Raw genomic sequence first — 20154 nt, 5'->3', positions numbered from 1 at the left:
TATTTCATAAAGTTAACCTTCTTTTTCCTGGCTAAAAGGGTAAATGAGATACCTTGAGAATGTGAACAGTACAGTTCATAAATCAAACTTTAAAAGTAAGCTTTTTCTGATCTGACTTTGTCAAGGAAGACATTGTATCCATAGCTGAATGCCACAGGAAAAAGCAGTTAGAACAGCTGTAAGCTTTACAAAGTGCACATGCCTTATCATTCTACTCCCCCTGGCATGTTTGTATACAAACATAAGCGATATGGTTGATTACTCTCTGTATACACTGGTTTCAAAAAAGCAGGAAAAAGAAGGTTAAATATCTGCATTTAAAGCAGGATGGACATTTGTAACGCAGAACACTTTCCATGGGCTGATCTATAATAGTGAAACTATGAATGCAATCTTTAAATGGGTATGACCCAAAAAAGCCTTGTTCACAGAGTAAAAATGCTCTACAAAATGTGCTGATAATCATCCTAACAACACAAAACTTTCCTGAACAAAATCACAAGTTGTGAAACTGCTTCGCTCTACATGTTCGACCATCATTCCAGGCTAAAGACTCCCTTGTTTCTCTGGCTTTCAAATGTGTTTTATGTCAATATACTGTGTGTTTTTGTGATTGTGTTATTTGTCTATTTCTATACTTTTTCCTTTTTACTGCCAAAAGCACTTTGGTCAACTTCTGCTATATAAATAAACTGACTTGACAAACAACTTTAACTTTTCTTAAAGCTTTGTGTGTTATGTTAAAAATGATTTTGACTCAAGTTTACCTTCTGAGTAAACAGCATGGACAAACATGCTTAAATTAAATGAGAAAATCTGAACTTACTTCATCTCAGTAATGGCTGGTCACCGCTTCTCTCTCACACACACACACACACACACACACACACTCACACACACACAAATAAGCCTCACCATTGTCTGCGGGTGGGGTCAAAGGCTTTGTCCATTAGTGATCCTGGGTAAATCCGGAGCACCCCACTGGGCGTTGCTATGTAACGGCGCACAATGTAGCAGTTGAGGCTACTCATTTCCATTAGTGTCATCCACTCATCCGTGACGTGACTGGTTGCCATAACCTCGTTCCTGACAGAGGACTGCAGAGGGGACAGTATGAAGGGATGAAAGGAGACAGAGACAAGAGGGACGGTAAAGTGGGGGTAATGACAGAGAGAAGAAAGGAGGAGGTAAGTAAGGAGAGGACAAAAAAAAGTTGAGGAAGGAGTAGAAAGTGAAGAGTACTAATTCAAAGTTTGCCTTAAATTAAAGTTTTCTAAAACTTTTGGCAAGTTGGCCTCCAGTTTACCCACAAACAAAATGGAAGTTTAAAGTGATTCCTGTCAAACAAACAACTGAACTTGAAACTGTAATAGTAATATATATTTTTTAAGTATAATCAAGAATTCACAAAAAGCAAGGCTCAAAACACCGGAACTTAGGAATAAATGGAAATCAATTAGCCCTAAAGTCCTGAAAAACACCCAGAAGATCCCAATGCCATTTTCAGGGAGGCTTCTAAGTTTGAAAGGGGTGATGATGAGGTCACCAGAGGGGGGCTTTTAAGACTAGCCTGGGAATCAGAGCTGGGACTGAGGCTTTAGAGTTCAAACTCTAACCCCCCCCCCCCAGGACAGGAATGCACACAGGCTGCCAAAACCACGTGGGGTTCTGTCCCCCTTCTTAAAGATGCAGAGCTTCATTCAAACTTTGTTAATTTAAGTTGTAATGTAAGCAGCCTAAACAAGTTGCTTGTCATTATTGTAAGAATGTTGCTTTTAAAAACTACTTCTAAACGCACTTCTACTTCACAATCTTGGGACCCATTCATTGTGTGTAAGTGTGTTTGTACATACTTGAAGAATATGAATGTGTGTGTACATGCCTGTAACCCGACCGCAGGGCTGGATGTGTGCCATGTGTTTATCAGGTAAACAACATTAACCCTGTGTGCGCCCATAGGCTGGTCATAGCCGTGAGTTGCATCTGTGTTCCCATGCATGATTACCTTGAGGCCTGGGTTGGCTATGAGCCTGGTGTTGTCACTCAGGTAGGCGGTGTAATGCTCCACCATGCGCTTTGTTTCTGGCTGACTGAGGTGCTCATAGGGAGAGGAGAAACTACCGGCTGCCAACATCACAGTGGGGGACTCTGGGAAAGAGACAGAAAGGGGAGGAAAGGGACCGTCAGAGGTGCTAATATGTGTTTTTGAGCTGACTATGGATAAAAATAAAGTTTGTAGACTCATTTATTACTCCCAAGTTATTATATATTAGTCGTGCTGTTCTTACCAACTGTGGAGAGCTGCTTGAAGTGCAGGCAGGAGCTGGGCTGCCCGAGCAGGTCTAAGCGATGGTACGGTAGCTTGGAGCTGGGAGCTGTGTTCAGGTTCTTCAGATGCTTCACTGGGATCTCCGGCTGCACATACACGATGCACAGGATAAAAGAAGTGTCCTGAACCTAGATGATAAAAGACAGGAGTGGAGGATGAAGGCTGATGATAAGAAATGTTTTTGTTACCGTTAAAAAAATATATCCCATGAAAATAACAAGACAGACAATGATGCAGAATGCAAAGAGGGAGGCCAAAAAAGATCATAAGGACAATGTTTTATTTTATAAGTGGATTTCAAAGCTGGGGTATACTTTTTTGGCAGGTTATCCATTTAAAGCTTTAAAGCTATTTTTTTTTTATATTAATAAACGTCTGTTACATTAAAGCCCTTACCAAATGAGTTGCAAAGTTAGTTAAGACTCTCAGCGCAACAAAACTCTCTTTGTATTTCTCAGTATGGCTATGTTCAGAAGATTGTGTTGTCTGGGTGACTTTCCCGCACAGTAACTCAAACGAAGATAATTATCTCTTCTGAAGAGTCCATCATGTTTTTATAATCCTCCGTGCCCTCCATGGCTACTAGCAACGCTGTGAAGGGGGTGTGGGGGTGGTGCGCAGTCACCTAAGGCTTGTATCATGTGGACGCACCAACAGTTTTGTTGTCAGCACTATAGCTTTAAACTAATGTACCAGATAATGTAATATGTTTGCTTTTAGCGGCAAGTGTGAGCCTGTGAATAAATACTGGGAGTTCATGTAAGTTCAGTGCATCTCCACTTCTTCATACTTTGTACAAACTAGAAGCCAGCAAAACTGTGACAGTACATACAATCCTTATACTATCAGCTCTTTTTCAGCTTTCACGGCCAGTGTTTCATGGGCCGCAGACATCTTTCCACAGAAGCTACGTGTCCGGCTTAACTTCTGCTTTAACCCACTCATTTTAAATGAACCATGCAGAGCTAGTCAGCCCTAAATTCTGACACTTTGTTGTATTTCACGCAAACTGTCAAATAAACAGTAAATAGTTTTTAGGCTGACCCAGAAGCTTCAGATAACTTAAGAATAAATAGGACAAAAATCTGCTGCTCATTTTGAAAGACACAATGTTCTGCCCTGGGACAAGTTCATGTCCCAGTGTGTTGTTTGTAACTGTTTGTGAATATTATGTTTACATTATTATTTTTTGAATACAATAGATAAAAGAATTTGATCAACAACAAAAAAAGAACACAATTTTGTCTCATTTCTGGTCAAAAAAAGGACTCCACTAGACATTATTTGTCCTACAAAAAGACACAATTCTGTGGGAAACAACTCTTCTCGATTTCTTTCTTTCTTTCTGGGCCAATTCACCATTTTTCAGGCTCTAGAAAGTTAATAAAAAAAAAAAAAAAAGATATCTGACAAATGGCAAATGATGGTGTGTTTGAACTCTATAGCCTGTGTGAAAAAAACTAAATGTCAAAAGCGTTAAATAAAAAAACGCTTAAAGTGGAATGCCTACATCAACTGTGATACTTCTGCTCCTGCCAAAAATTTAAATGTCAGAAAGAAAAAAGACTCAATATTGCTGTTCTTTTGCCATTTTTTTCTAAAACATGCCACCTCTAAGCCGGAGAGGAAACGCAGACTCAAGAGACAGACAGTTTCTGGGTGTGTGAGCACTTGGTTTTTATTACACCAACTAATTTAAGGTGTCGGAGGTTTGGTGGAGACATAAAGGCTGGGAGCTTCAATCTTTACACTGCTTTTAGACAGCGGTACAGTAATGATAAAGAACTATATGCAGAGATGGAAGAGGTAGAGAGAAACTACGTGTGGTTATTATCTCACCACGACAGTGGCTCACTGACACAGACAAACATCATCATTTGTCTCTGCTGAGTGCTTGTTCTGCTTCAAAAACGATACTTTGCACACATTTCATCTGCATTCAAATAAAGGAAATATAAGCAATTGCCAGTTTGTAATTTCCATCTTCACTTATGTTAATTTAGTCTGGAAACAAGATATTGTATCCTGCTGTAACATCAACTTCTTTTTGTAGCACCTATTTTTTCTTTGGGAAACTTCAGAAAAACATGATGCAACTTGGACTATAAAAGAACTTTAAGTATGTATGTAATTCCTTTACAGCATTTAAATGCCTGTTTGCTTATTTGTGGGTGTAAAATAGTGAGCAGAAAGTGAATTGTTAAGCTGAGAGGCAAATTTCTGGACTGTGAAGTTTAATGTCACCAGTGAAAACGTGTCAGAGGTCTGTACGGACACCCACCAGTTTCCAGGCGTAGCTGACGTTGTATGCTTCTTTGCTGTTGTCACGGAGTCGGTTGGTGTGCCAGGACAGAGACGAGTTGACTGGGACAGAAATGACCTGACTGCCCAGAGGGAGGCTGCAAAAAAATGCAAATCATTAAACAACAACAAACACACATAAAATATTAGGGGTGGGGAAAAAAGAAATGTATTCTCTCTAGAACAATTCAATGCTCCATTTTGATAAGTAAATAATCAATTATTAAAAATGTTTTGATTTTTATTTAAAAGTTACTGTCTCCAGACATTATCAGAAAACAGAGTGACTGAAAGAGGATGGGATGACTGAGCCTCTGACATGGATTTTTATTCAACTGTTCCTCATTCTGTCATACCTGAGGATGTTCTGCCGGACAACAGGGAATCCTGGGATATTCTCGTAGTGGATAATGTCAGTGTGAAGGGGAGGCTCGGTCATCAAGTAAGGGCGTGTCAGTGACGGATGCATCAGGGTGTAACCTGGGAAATCAAACAACATCATTTATTAGTGCTTGTACATACTAAAAGAAAAACAACAACATCTGGTGACTGTCAAACAAGAAAGTAGTCAGAAGTTACAATTACTCGTGCTATCATCATCACTATTAACCATTATTCCATATACACTGCCAGTTAAAAAATCATAGCTTTTTAATTCAAGATTTTATACATCAACAGATAATACAGCTCTACTCAGTTTGTCTTGTAATTTCTTATATAAGTAAGAGAAAAAGCCAAGTTTGAATTTACAACAGTCACTGAAGGCAACAATAAATTAAGTGAAAAAGTGATTCAAGGGGACAAGATAGGTGCACTTATCCGCACATACACAGATGTAGTGTAGGTGCATCAAAAAAGATGCTGCTTGGCAATTTGAAAGAATTTTAAATTTATTCTATTTCTGAGGACCAATTCATTAAACGTGTTTTGGCCAACAATAATGTAATGCCATATTAAAACCAATGAGTAGCTTAAATTACACTTTATGTACCATTAATCTATTCTAGCAAATTGGGGCAAACCCCAAAAAAAAACTCAAGATACTGTATTGAAAACCTACCTGTTGTAAAAGAAGTAAACAAAACAGAATTGTGTTTTTTCTCCTCATTTCTAATACACTCTGAAAAAGAGGTTTCTCACACTCTTTAAGGAGAATTCATTTGCTGTATTAGACAAGGCATCTCTGTCTTCATACAGCATGGACACATGGGGCCACACTACATACACTCACACCCTCCCATGCAAAGATCTTTCCAATTTAATCACCTGCTATTTTCAGTTCCAGGTCCGGAAGCCTCTTGTCAGCCATGTATTTATTTAATTGTATTTACCTACACTCTAATTGCCCGCAGACAATTTCAATGCCAGCTATTAACTTTAATGGGACTTGTTCGTCAATGTTTACAGAGTTGCACTAACTCATATATAACTTATATGTACTAATGAGCATGGAGTAAGAACAAGTTATTATTTGATGGCATATTTATTACAATAACAAACATTTTAGAGGAAAAAAAGAGGCTCGAACAGAGTGGCCGAGATCCACACAGCTGCAAATATTCACTTGGAATAATTGGGTTTAAAAGTGAAACTTTTTGATGCTAAACATTTCTGTAAACCATGCAGCTGGATGCCTGTTTATTTGCTCCACTATACCTCACCTCCCTCCTTAACATTTCCTCTCTCCGCTACATGTCTTTCACCTGCCCTCCATTCCTCCCTATGCTGAGCTCCAACCAAACTAATAAAACCTTTCATTTCAACCTGTTCCCGCTTTTAGCTTGGGGAGCATTGCCCTACTGCCCATGGCTCTAATACTAAACACAAATCAAGCCTGGGCATAGGCCACGACACCGTGGGTGCTCCGGGCCTCGAGCACCCACACGTGCCAGACTGCCAGTAGGCTACATTGTTTCAAAATTAAACATTGCAGTTGGTGCTAAGTGTCTGTCATAGTGTGATTAGTTATGTTGCTGTCAGTCCCCAGCTCCAGTGATTCTTAATTTCCCAAGAAGCTAATCGCAGTTCCGTGTCTGTCAAACTTCTCATCGCCAATCCTATCTGTAGGCCTATTTGTGAGAAGTAGCACTGTCCTGAGATGAAAGTTTACTTTACGGCTTTATTATTGAGTTAATAGGCGTGTGTGTTTATATTGGCCGCTGTCCCTTTCCTAAGGTTCTGAAATTAATTTTTTTTGAGCACCCACGGAGGAAAACATAAATAGACGCCTATGAACCTGGGTATTGTGGTGTTGTTGCTAGTCATATTAGATATCCCTGCCCTCCCTGTTATCTAACTCAACATTTCAACAACTTCAAGTCTGGTGAAAATGGAGTTTTTTTAGGGTCATTTGTAGTGTTTTATTAGGGATTGCATATAGTTATTTGCAAGGGTCTAAAAAATGGGCAGAGCTACGAGCAAATTCTTCTCTTTTCAAACATTTAAAAAAAAATTGTATTTCAGTTTTCATTTTTTAAACCTAGTTTTCATCATAACTTTGTAATAATATCTATGCTATAGCTTAGCAGGAGGACATTATTTCATCATGAACAAGTATATCTTAAGGTGGATTCAATCTGCAGCTACAGGGCCATTTAGCATTAATGTCCCTGCTCTGTAGGCTTACAGAGCACAACTTACCTGCTGTACAGCACCAGTGGTTTAGTAAAGACCCCCTCAGCTGAGGCCAAAACAAACCAAAACCGGACATGAGCACTACCGCGCTGCACTGTGGCAACGCACTGAGGCATGGCTCAACAGAGAATGAAATGCCAAAGAAGTGCCAGTGCCGCCAAGAAGATGTCAGTTAAGTCTAATGAGGGAAAATGGCTGTGGAAGAAGTTGAAACAGACAAAATAATGTGTAATTCCGCTTGAATGTGAAACAAAAACACCCAAATACACTCTCTTCCAACAATTTGGAGTGTTTCTCTAAAGCTAATAAAGATTGATACCATGAATAGTTGCAGACATGTTTTTGGCAGACCACTGGAGTCTGTCTGACCTGATGAAGATAGAATTTTCCTGATTGTTTCTTGGTTTGTTACAGACTAGCAAATCTAAGCACCATGCAATGTGTTACGGATTTCTTCTGAACATGGAGATACCTTTATTCAAAGATTTCAAGATTTAAAAGCCTTATTTGGTTACAAACACTGCTGTTTATGTGGTTGAATACACGTTAGAAAAAGCCTGTTTCCTGCACTGCAGTAGATACAGTAGATTTCTACCACCTCACCCGTCACTGTGTGACTGACCTTTGTTGTCGATGAGGAACGTGTAAGAAGCTAGTGAATCTTGGTAGTAGGTGACGTCCTCCAGGATGTAGGCCAGGTTCACATCCACCCCAACCACGCCCAGGAGCAGGTTCCCGAAATAACACGGCCGGCTCACGGTCATGATAAACCCTGGAGACAGAAGAACAAGAATCGAAGTTCATTTTACACATTGAGTTAGTTAAATACATTAATTTCCTTCATTTCTGTGCCAAATACAAATTCAACGGTTTTGCTTTCAGTAAAAGTGTTTATTTAAAAAATTGTTTGACATCTGAGGGAATTACACTTCACATATTCTTCACTTTCTTGCCGAGAGTTAGATGAGGAGATCAGTACAACTCTCACGTCTGTACAATAAATATGAACCCTAGAGCCAACAGGCAATTAGCTTAGCTTAGCATAATGTCTGGAAACAGGAAAAAAAAAAAAAAAACAGTCACAAAATAGTTCCAGCATGTAACTGGTAGGACAGATTTACCTTTAGACAGATCCAGGCCAGCTGCTTACTGTTTCCAGTCTTTATGCTAAGCTAAGCTAATTGTCTTCAAGTTAAGCTTACAGATAAAGAAGGTTGTCGATCTTCTCATCTGACTCTTGGCAATAGAGCAAATAAACATATTTTCTGAACATTTGTTCAAATTGTATTTGCAATTCATATCAATCTATGTTCTTTTGGTTTTGGTTAAATTGTATTGAACAGATCGAAACTTCATCATGATGAGAACGTTTGCTATCAGACCAACAATTCAAAGGTCATTGGATATTATTCCAGGCTGCAGTGTGTATCTAAACCTCTTACCATCTCCCATGGGGTCAGTGTAGGGCAGGCTGAAGCGGGCCAGGTCGATCATGCGATTGGGCAGGTTAATGTAGAAACGGCCCACTGTTGTCTCCAGGTTGCTCAGCTGGTTTAGCACCATCATGCTACCCTTCACCACCGGCATCATGGAAGCTCCAGCTGATCCGGACGAGGATGCCGCAAATAAGCGCTCTCGGTCGGAAGTTCTGTCAACGCCGTATTTCACCGAGTTCTGCTCTGCGAGATCCCTCAAGAAGGCCAGCTCCTTGAGGCCTGTTACTCCCTCTGGAGGAGGAGGGAATGGAATACAGAATGAGTTTGGGATAAGGAGAAAGAGTTACATTTGTTTGATTTAAGCACATTCAAGCACATATCAAGAACTAATCCATAACTGATGAATTGGCTGAACGCTTACTAACCAGGGTAACTGTGCACATGAACAGAGGAAGGAGGAGGTAAAAAGAATAAACCGCTCTTCACTAAAGAAGGCATGACTCAAATTCCTACTATAAAAGGCAACCCACTGGTCCCCTTTCCCTCGAGCTGTAGAAGAGTTGGAAAAAAGAAATCACACTGCTGCCACCAAACATGATCTGAATTCAAAAAGAATCTCAGTAATGAGGTGTGTATGTAGAGAACAATTAACCCCACGTGGTTAAGCAGCAAGAGGCTTGCATTAAACAGGATCATTAATCAAAGCGCATACTCTCCATACTATATTTATTTTGCATCAGCAGCAGAGATATTTCATATATGCAGGCCCTAACTTGTGAACCGGCATCCTGATCTTTATAAGCTTCATTTGTACAATCCTGGGCATCTGTCAAACAACTGTTGTCTGTTAAGCTCATGAATCATGACGTGAATAAATCCCTCATCACTTTAAAGAAAATATACATCTGTGTCGTTAATGCACAGTTCAAATTCAGTCTATTCAAGTCTCATAAAGTCATTTAGAGGAGAATGGAGAACCATGGCCGGCCCCTTCAGCTGTCCCCTGCAACATTTGGCATCCCACAACCTATTGAGAAGGATAGAGCACAGACTGTCTGCCAGTATCCAATCATTGACTGGATTACAGCAGAATCCCTTATTAATGCCAAGGCTCTGCTGTTCATCACACTGGGCGACTGACCGGGGGCAATGTCGTCACGGGTGGCAACGTCAAATGAACACAAAGGAGAGTTTGCTGACAGCACAGGCTTCAGTTCACTTTTTCCAATCCCATTCTTCTTTCTAGGATAGGTAGAATGTTTCTTATTTTATTCTTAATGTTGGAAGTTTCAGGTAACTAAACATATCAAAAGATACCCTGTGAAGTTTTCTTGTAAACAAACACAGTTATGATTCTTACTAAAATGCAGTATATGAATCTTTGAGGTCTAAAGAACATAAAAAACATAAACAAAGGCATTTTTTAGAAAATTGAGCAGATATTTATATAATTTACCCAAAAAAACTTTAAATGACAATTGCGTAACTATGTGCTTTTATAGGCTTTGTGTGGTGATTTTGTTTAACCTTGCACGGCTTGTCTCTGTTTTCCTCATCTCTCCCTACAACAGTGAGCATCAGTGTTCAAAGTAATCAGTCCATCATCAACCACTTACTCTTGAACAGGCTTAATCAGAAAATCACAACTGAATGAAACCATTACTTGACTAGTTGAATGGAAAATTCAAAAGTAAATCAACAGCCATTCAACAAAAGATTAATTAATTGTTTCAGTCATTCATCAAACTATAGATTTGTTGTTCAGCCTTCTCTAAAACAAAGATTTTCAAAGATTTTCCATTTAATTTGATTTTGAACCTAATATCTTCGGTCATCTGCGTTTGTGTTCTGGGAAATTGTGACAGTTTTTTTTTTAAACTATTTTCTGACATTTTACAGACTACATTTGTTGAATAAATCAAAATACACATACAGCTATCTGCAAAATACAGTGAGTAATTTCCCGGTAATTAAACCATCCATACTCTAGCTGACACTTTATTCAGGACATTATTCAGGCTTCTATACACAGTTTCGGTGCAGAAGGTGGGCATCACACACGCCAACACACACCCCAAAACGAACGCACGCATGCACGCACACTGTGCATTATACAGCGAAGGGACTAAACAATCAGCACTTCACATTTGGCAGGAGATGCAGGAAATAAGACACACACCCACCCACCCACAGTGGGCCTTTCAGCTGTGCGCAACAGACTCAGCAACAAAACAAATGGTTTTTTGGATATGCAATGCTAATAAACTCAGAGGACGATAGATTTCTCCATCCTTTTCATCATGAAGCTCTTTAAACAGCCAAGGTCCTCTGACAGTCATACACAGAGTGAGCAGCACGCCCTTTGAAGTCTCACTCTCTCCTCTTTTAGATGTACCTAATTTCCATTCTCAGATGCAAAAACGATTTGTATTAATGGTGGACTGATGCATGTTCAGCAGAGGGGTGTGTGTGTGTGTGTGTGTGTGTGTGTGTGTGTGTGTGTGTGTGTGTGTGTATGTGTGTGTGTGTGTGTGTGTGTGTGTGCGCGTGTGCGTGTGTGTGCGGAGGGGGGGGATTAGAAGAGGCAGATGGATGGAAAAGGACAATAAAAGCGGAAAAGGAAGCATACACACCCCACCAACACAACACACACGCAGGGGGGAAAAGGCCTTTGAGGTTCCTGAGGACCTCTCTAACCTTCAGTCTTCTCTTGAACATATGCTGACCAAGAATATATAGAACGGATATCTGACACAGAGAAACAGCTCGCAGTAGAGCCAAAAAAGAATGAAGCTCTAGATGAAGATGCTAGATGTGCAAAACAAGAAAATAGCTAAACCTAAATGAATGTGGAGAATATGTGACAAATAGTAAGTATTGTTTTGTGCCTTATTACTAAAAGACTTGACTTTTTAGCTGGCTGCTGTTCTAAATAGCAAAATACAACAATTTATAGACTGGGATTGTACAATTAAGTGTTATATGTGAAAAGAATACAGGCTACTATATTTAGTTTGTTTTACACTGCACACACATGGAAAAAATGTTTAGGGTGTTTCTAAATTGAGAAACTATTATAAAAGTCCAAACTGCTGCTTCACTCTAAATTTGAGTGACCTACCGTTCATGAGAGCGTATGTGAGGATCATCACAGAGTTGTTGAGGTATCGGTTCTCCTCTCTGACCACAGCGAGCGTCGCTCTCTTCTCCTGCTCCGACGACTCCCGAGATGTAATACCAGACGACAGGTAGATGATCACCATGTCTGTGGCTGATAGAAGACAGAAATAAACACGAAACGCATGTCAAGTAATATCAAATGGAACAACAGGAGAGTTGATTATGTTGTAAAATATGCATATGAAACGAATGCACAACAGCCGGAATTGATCTCTAAAGGCAGCGCACAGACAATTGTGCACGGCCCTAACACGCTGCTTTGCCACAATTTCTTACTCTGTTTGCAGAGACTGCTGGTGTTTCGGAGCAGCTGGAAGGCCTTCTGGAAGCCGGCTGCGTGCAGTGTGGCTCCATCAGATGCCTTGATGTTGGAGATGAAGGTGCTCATCTTCCTTTTGGTCTCACTGGTGGCCGGAGAGAGCAGACTCTTATAGCACTGGTCCAGAGAACAGAAGCGAACCATCTCTGCCACTGACAAAATGGAGATCTAGAAAAAGAATAATATGAACAAATAAAAATGTTATTTAATATAAGATAATTTGATCTAAACAGAGATAATTCACAATTAAACATTAACCTTATATAACAAGGAGAGATGCATTGCACCAGGTTGTGGCACAATTGCCGTTTTCCACCCGTAGTTCTACCGAGTTCTCGCGAGAGCACAATTTGAATTTGCTTAGCAAGTTACTCTGGCATCGAGTAATGCTGCTCATTAACTATAGCCTTGTATCTGATATAGGCGGTCCAGAGGCGAGCTAAACAGATGACGACCGTTTTATCTACCAGTTAGCTCCGCTGGTAGCTAAGCGTATGGGGCTCTGGATACGTCGTCCTGTGTGTTGTTGTGATCGGTCGTAGAGTTATCCAATTGTGTGCAGTGAGATATTCAAATGCACGCCTGGTACCGCCTCTCGAAACGGCTGACTTTCATTACTCGATGCCAGACCCTCTTTCGGATTTGGGTCTGGATTTCCAGGCTAAGTAATCCCTGGGGCAGGTAAGTAAAACAATGCATATTCAATGCAAGTGACATACAAAACGACAGAATATACATTTTTACAAACACATTTATACCTAATCTACAATCTACATACTGTATACCCAATTACATATGTGCAAAGTTGCATCAATAAAATTATCATGGGCTATATTGTTCCCACACCCTAAAACTAGTCCCCCCCACCTCTTGCCAACAAGCCAATGCAATCAAAACCCTAACCCCGTCCATTTTCCCCCAACAAACACACACACACACACACACACAAATTCATAAATATGTTCAGGTTTGTTGTGACAATATCAATATTTGCTATATGAAATGGAATAACACTGAAATAGGATTTTTTCTTTTTACATTTTCTGATACATTTAAGCATATGTGATGCTCTCTAAACTTAACTGTGCATTCTTTTTAAGAAAGCAGAAGGGTGTGCAAAAAAATCCATTCACATTCGTATTACGATTCAAGCTCTATCGATTCAAAACTTATTCATAGAACTCCCAAAATCGATTCATATTTTTTTTGTTTTTTTGTAATGGTGTGTAGTTTCACTTTTAAAAAGTAACTACATTTACATTCTGTGAATCGTTTTTTAATAGAGAATTGTTTTTGAATCAAAAAATTATTTTGAATCAAATCTTGATCCTCAATATCGATACAGAATTGAATCGTGACATTTTCTGGATTGTGAACGCCAATTTATTCATTTTGTCTTTAACCTTTATTTAACCAGGAAGTCCCTGGGCAAGGTAAGAGAGAGAAAGCTATTCCTTTTTACTGACCTTGTCATGTTCATCTACAGCGTTGAGGATGACCAGTGCCGAGTCTCTGGCGATCTGAAGCTGGGTGTCAGTTACAGACGCTCCGTGGTCCACCATCACCACGATGTGTTTAGACTGGGGACGCACCGCAGACACATACACAGGCCTGCGGGAATACATCCACAAACACACACAAATATGAACTACACAGGAATAGAATTCAAGACGATATTAACAATTACCATACCAGCATTTGTACAGTGATAATAAAAGGTTAATGGTTTCTAGGTGTATATGTCTTCTGGAGTAAGTGTGATTCTGCAACTGTCTCACGTATCTGCTAACTAAACATCATGTCAGGATTTTCTTTTCTAGTCCAGTCTGCACTCGGCTCCAATTTTCAATTAAAGATATTCTTCTCTTAACTATTATCTAGCAAACTATTTTTAGTTGAGGTTAAAAATGTTTTACATTTCACACCATCATTGCTGAGTTATTTATCCAAAAACCATATAAACCACATAAAAGATATTTCACTTTTCAAGTTAATGCTTATGTGTTTCTGAATTACAAAATTAAGATTTCAGCATATTTTTAAGCCTAGTAGGTTTGAAAAAACAAACATAATAAGCCTCTTGCTAAAGTAAGGGAATCCCCCCCTACACTTTTATTTCTAAAGAATATTTAACACTGGAACTGGAAGACATTTTAAATATCCACCATAAATCATCAAAACAACCAAAAACGACAAATAAAATGGAATCTCAGTCTCTAACAAAAGCGCACTTGAATAAAAACACAATAAAAAAACAATAAATAAAATGGAAATTTTCCCAGACAAAAAGTTTTTTACTCTATAAAAATTATCAAGCTCGTTTTTGTTTATCATGCCATAAACCGTCTATGCGTGTGACGTGTGTGGTCTTCTGGACAAGGAGACACTAACACAGGGTGGAGAAGGGGAGTGATGTACTCACAAAGCCTCATTCACCCTTGAAGCAAGCAACGTCATTTCTCTCAAGGCTGTATGCCAGCTCATTGACTTGAACAGCCAGAAAGAATTTTTAAAAATCCCAAACACATGATTAAAATATAGTGAGAGCCAATGCAAAAATGCATCAGAAAGCAAGAGAGAGACAAAAGAATCTTAAAAGAAAGGACAAGGGAGAAAGAGATGGCTTTTAACCGTGGCCACACAAAAAACCACAACACTGGAGGTGTGAAATTCCAACAGGCTTTAGTGGTACAGAGCCACATTCCTGCCAAGGGCATGTGTACTCAGGGTGTGTAAGGGCGACATGCCATTAACATGCCCTCTGGGCCACCCCACAGCTACTGACAAAGAGGAGTTGGAGGGGAGAGGGATAAGGGCAGGCACACGTTGATGTGGTTTTGTTCTGATACTGGACTTTACTGTACTTTACCAAGTGATTAATAAAACTGTTCAAGTACTTCAGTACCTGCAATTTGGTGCTGGTACCCAACAGTGCATTTTACGATACTTTATTCTCCGTGGAATAATAATAATAATAATAATAATAAAAACATTTATGTCATTAACACAAAAAACAGTCCAACCCTTTCTTTTAGTCTTATTTTCTAGCTCTTTCATAACAGTTTTTAATTGCTCTTTATTATGTTATGCTATGCACTTTGAATTGCCTTGTTGCTAAAGTATGCTATAATATAAAGTTGCCTTGCCCTACAACCTCCAGCCTGTCTGTCTCTCACCAGTCTCAGAGGAAGTGTAACCTAACAGCGAACGCTTTTGGCTCGAGATCATATAATATTCAAGTGAATGCTGTCAGCTAGGGGTGGGGAAAAAAAATTGATCCAGCATAGATTTGCAATATTTTCAGTGGCGATCAGTATCGATCTTTTGTTATATACGTGTTGGTCAGTTTGTCTGCGTGACAATCCCATTTTGCAGCAATAAAACTGAAGTGATATGAACATACAAAGAAATGTACGTTTTTAGATAAAACAGATGTTGACAAAGTTTCCTTTTGGGGACATCATTTGGAATGGAAAAAATGTTAGAAGTTGAAAAAAAGGTACTAAATTGCAATATATCGCAGAATATTGCAATATGTTTAAAATCGCAATAATATTATATCGTGGCACAAGCATTGTGATGATATTGTATCGGGAGGCGTCTGGTGGTTGTATTCGGTAGTACGGACGTAATTGATTGGTACCCTTAAAAGTACAGAGTTCGGTACCCAGCGCTAGTAATTAATAAGTGATGACAAATTGTTTGTTGCTGGTAACTTTGAGCTTGACAATAAAATCAATATTACTCAATGTAGAGGTTGGTCTGTACCTGCTGCGGTGCTCGTAACTTCCCTTGCACTGGAACTTGTGGGCAGGGAAGACTGTAAAGATGCCCTCCTCTGAGCTGAAGTACTGCCACTTTATCCCCGGGTTGGACTTCAGGTTGTCTGCCAAAACTGTAGAGAGAGGAAGAACACCAAACTTGTTGAAAAAAGAAGAAGACAGAAACGGATAAAGGGGATAAGGGAAAACAAGGTAAGGAGAAACAAGGTAAAACGAGAGTAAGTAAGGAGTTTGGTACTTTTGAGAGTTTCTCTTTGTTTAGTTTCAAACCTTTACCTCTTTCAAGGGGGAGCCCTTTCAAGTTTAGAGGTTATCTGTGATTCCCGTGTGAATCCGATTGGGTGAGAGAAACCACTCACAAGACAAGATCAATCCAAAACACACTTCTCGGGTTCATGAATGATGCTAATTGTCATAGTTTTCATAATTGCTGTGTTGCAAATTTGTGCTGTTTTTGATCTGTAGTCCTTTGAAAGAATGTATGCATTTCAAGAAATTACAAATAAATTTGACTTCACTTATTTCCCTTGACTTAAATACACATTTGAGAATATTATATTGCACATTGTAATATGTGTATTCCTGGACATAATGTTGGACCTCTTTAGTTAAAATCCCTGTATTACTTTGAATGCTCGAGGTGTATTCAGACAAGACAGCGAAGTGAATTTGACTGCAGGACAGTTTGTGTTTATTCGTCCCAAACTGCCATTGTATAGCATTGGCTGTAAACTAGCTAGCAACAGACCATTGTGTTGTATATCCAATATCTAAGCCTATCAGCTCTTTGATAGATTCTGCAAAGGCTGGCTCCTCAACGAGCCTGCTTTCAACATAAATACACACAAATGCCTGTAACACGTGTACATTCCCTCTGACAAACAGCTGTGCATTGTTTTCTGTTATTGGCCTCTTCACATCTAATTCAGATCAATGCAAAAAGGCCTGTTCAGGAACTACGCGCAGTTAAATAACCCGTTTTAGACTGGACATTAAGTACCCACGTGTAAATGGTTTCCCCATTTACACCTCTCACAGAATTAATTAACTTGATAAAGAAAAGCAGTCTGAACTGTTCAACAACTTGAAAAGTATACAGTACATTTATTTCTTGTGGATTCCTGGAACACGCTCTGTGTGTCATAACTGTGACTGAAAGGCGAGCTGAAATAACAGCCTTGACTACAACCTCTGCAGAGACACTGAGCCTGAATATTTGCTCAACACTAACACACAGACACACAAGTTTGTTTTACTGGGTCACATAGTAAACAGTATCTTCCCAGAGATGCCATCACAAAGCCGGCAACTTCCTTTCCGCTCACTCCAACACAAAGCTGCCTTTCACAAAGAGATGGGGGAGGAGGGAGTTAGCAAGAAACCAATATATTTCTTATTAGAACATACAGTATATGCAGATCAGCCATGCCAAATCCTCAAACAAAATATATAGCAAATCAACTCATCCTATAAATAAATATTAACAATCTTGTCCGGATGCAAATCAAATAGCAGATAGACGGCTGAGAAACTGTATATGTAGGGCTGTGGAACAAATTGGAATGGAAAAATCAGGTCTTTGCTTAAACCCCAAATATCCACAAGACACCTACTTATTTTTGGCTAGAAATTAATATATAATATTTAGTCCAAGAGAGAAAAAGAAAGAGTCTAAGAGAAAGTTTGGTTTGAGTTAGCTAAGTTTTACAAGATTTAATTTCTTACTACTAATAAATATTCATTGTGGTTTCTGACGGGCATTAGCAGCTGTAGACATTTAGCTGACTATTTGTTATGATTTGGGTGGAGGTTTCCACTGACGGCTAGGAAGTCAAATATCGTATTAATTAAGTCTACAGTTTTTGCCAGACATGCTAACTGCTATTAATGCTGGGTCTTAATAGTTTCAAAATGTGGTTCTTGGCTTGTGATCACAATTAATCACCTGCTAACAAGAACCTGTTTTGACCTTTTCCAACCTCCCAACAACGTAAATGTAATACAACTTTTTTGCTGCCACATAGCAATGTTTTGTCATTGATTACATCCCACTTTGCAACACAGTTATACAACAGATACCTTATTCATTTATATTGATTGATTTCAACATTGATTGATCCAACACCAAAGATTGAAAATTGTTTCAATGGTTCATTAACACATTAATCATAGACAGTTCATAAACAGCTAGTGTTAGCACACCCCGGTCTTCTGCCTCAGTCTCCTGGCGGTGCAAAGCTACAGTTGGGATGAGAGCTGACAACAGCCCCGGCCCGTGGACACATCCATTCCACAGTCAGCCCCCAGTCAGCTATCAACCCTCTGCTGTTGTTACAGCCCTGGCCTGGGGACACATCCACAGTCGGCCTCTGGCCAGCTATAGCCATCCCGGTCCGCACTGAGCTAACTTTGGTGCTAAGGATGCTAACGGCAGTTTACTGAACCGTCTGGAAACAGACCCAGGCACTAGAGTCAGACCAGCAGCCACTCGTAACGTTATACTTCCAATAGCATCACCAGTGCCCTGTTATGCTTTTACCCGTCTTTACAGTTAGCTAAGTTTACCAGACAAAACAGGGATAAGGTACCAAAAGGACAAATACTAATAGTAATTTAAATCCTTGGATCTGGACCTGAAGAGTAACTCTGGAAGTGGGAAGGGATGTGTTGCGATTCTGCCTTCTCACTCCGCAACACAGGTTCACGGAGCTGAGTGATGTCATTTTGGTTTTATTTTGCATTATGGTACAGCCCTAATTTTAACCAATACTAAAATCCAAAACAACCGTCCAATTGTCAAATATTCTAAATAGCACCAAAAAGCACCTCAGGCTATATGCATTTGGCAACAGAACTATGTTTTTTTGAGACACCCTGGTCTCCCATCATACATCATCCTTGTACAATCCCTCAATCCATCTCTGAGCCTCATGTAAACAGGAAACACTCCTTTCTGTTGACAGTGGATGAAGGGCCATGTATACATCAGACTACACTGCTCCACTCTGCCACCAGTGTTTAGATCTTCCCAGAAACAGATGGACAGACCAAGAAATATGACCCAAAGAACATCAATTTTCTACAACCATAATACTGCTGAAAATTTGTAAAGACCTGCTTTGATACATCTGTTTACACACACACACACACACACACACACACACACACACACACACACACACACACACACACACACAAGTATCCACGCTAGAATGATCCAGGTGTTGCAAAAACATTTGAAGACTTGTCTCAAAGTGCCACCCAAGTGTATCTTTTATTTTTACTTAAAATTTAGGGAACAAACAAGGTCCTTAAAGAACTTTGTTAACAACATTGAAACAAGAAGTTTGATAAATATTTTTATTAAAAAACATGATAACACGAATGCATCAATTCCTCATGTATTTCTGTCTTCTCCATGTTTGACTGAGTAACTGCTGACGTTTAGCAGGTAATGTTTACTATATTCCCCATCACAGATTAGCATGTTAGATTGCTAACGTTTGCGGGGGCTGATAGGGATGCTGATACTTTTGCATGTATTTGATCAGAAACCAAAGTATTGGACAAATTTAAAATGTGGTCCTGACAAACGCGCTACACAGAAAATGATGGGAGCACTAGAGTTGTAAAGACATTTTGTCAACATTTAGTCTGGACCAGTGTTGTTGTACTCGATATTGGTCTTGGTCTAGACTTAGTCTCAACTAGAGCTGGGTATCGTTCAAATATCCGGTATCCGATACCAGTGCTGGGACTTGAATACCTGTTCCTTAACCATACAACGGCACAACTCTTTTTATTTATTTTTCTGCTGATGTTAGTGTGGCTTACAAACAATAAAATAAATTTAAAAAAAAAAAAACTATTCTAGTGAGCATCTGCATGCATTGTGTGGTGCTACATTTTCACTCTTCTAAATGAAAATCTGGCCCCTCACGAGACATTTACAATATTAGTAGTTTGCTGTAATACGTTTGAGTTGGCCACTGAGCACCCATATGGAGGAAATCGCAAAAAGATAAAAAGGAAGGCTGCAAAGAGATAAAATGGACAGAAGAAAACATATAGATCAAACTAGTCCCATAATCAAACAGCACTCCACCACCAGTCATCTTTCATATATTTGTCTTTTCAGCCCAACCTGCTGGTACCACTATTGATGCCCCCCAC

General features: G+C 39.5%; 1 protein-coding gene across 1 annotated transcript in view; it reads right to left on the bottom strand.

Moving 5' to 3' along the window:
• Window positions 1–20154, bottom strand: part of cachd1 (cache domain containing 1) — an 81635-nt gene that overhangs the window by 14508 nt on the left and 46973 nt on the right. Inside the window, exons 5-15 of the mRNA XM_034882184.1 lie at window positions 15968–16094; window positions 13666–13810; window positions 12157–12367; window positions 11822–11971; window positions 8707–8991; window positions 7887–8036; window positions 4987–5110; window positions 4611–4728; window positions 2289–2457; window positions 2006–2148; window positions 916–1097 (exon numbers count right to left, since the gene is read on the bottom strand). Of these exons, the coding sequence (XP_034738075.1) occupies window positions 916–1097; window positions 2006–2148; window positions 2289–2457; window positions 4611–4728; window positions 4987–5110; window positions 7887–8036; window positions 8707–8991; window positions 11822–11971; window positions 12157–12367; window positions 13666–13810; window positions 15968–16094 (1804 nt within the window). The remainder of the gene's footprint in view (window positions 1–915; window positions 1098–2005; window positions 2149–2288; window positions 2458–4610; window positions 4729–4986; window positions 5111–7886; window positions 8037–8706; window positions 8992–11821; window positions 11972–12156; window positions 12368–13665; window positions 13811–15967; window positions 16095–20154) is intronic.

This window comes from Etheostoma cragini, chromosome 9, assembly GCF_013103735.1.
Source record: "Etheostoma cragini isolate CJK2018 chromosome 9, CSU_Ecrag_1.0, whole genome shotgun sequence".
NCBI classification, from domain to species: Eukaryota; Metazoa; Chordata; class Actinopteri; order Perciformes; family Percidae; genus Etheostoma; species Etheostoma cragini.
This window is presented reverse-complemented; position numbering and strand designations above follow the sequence as displayed.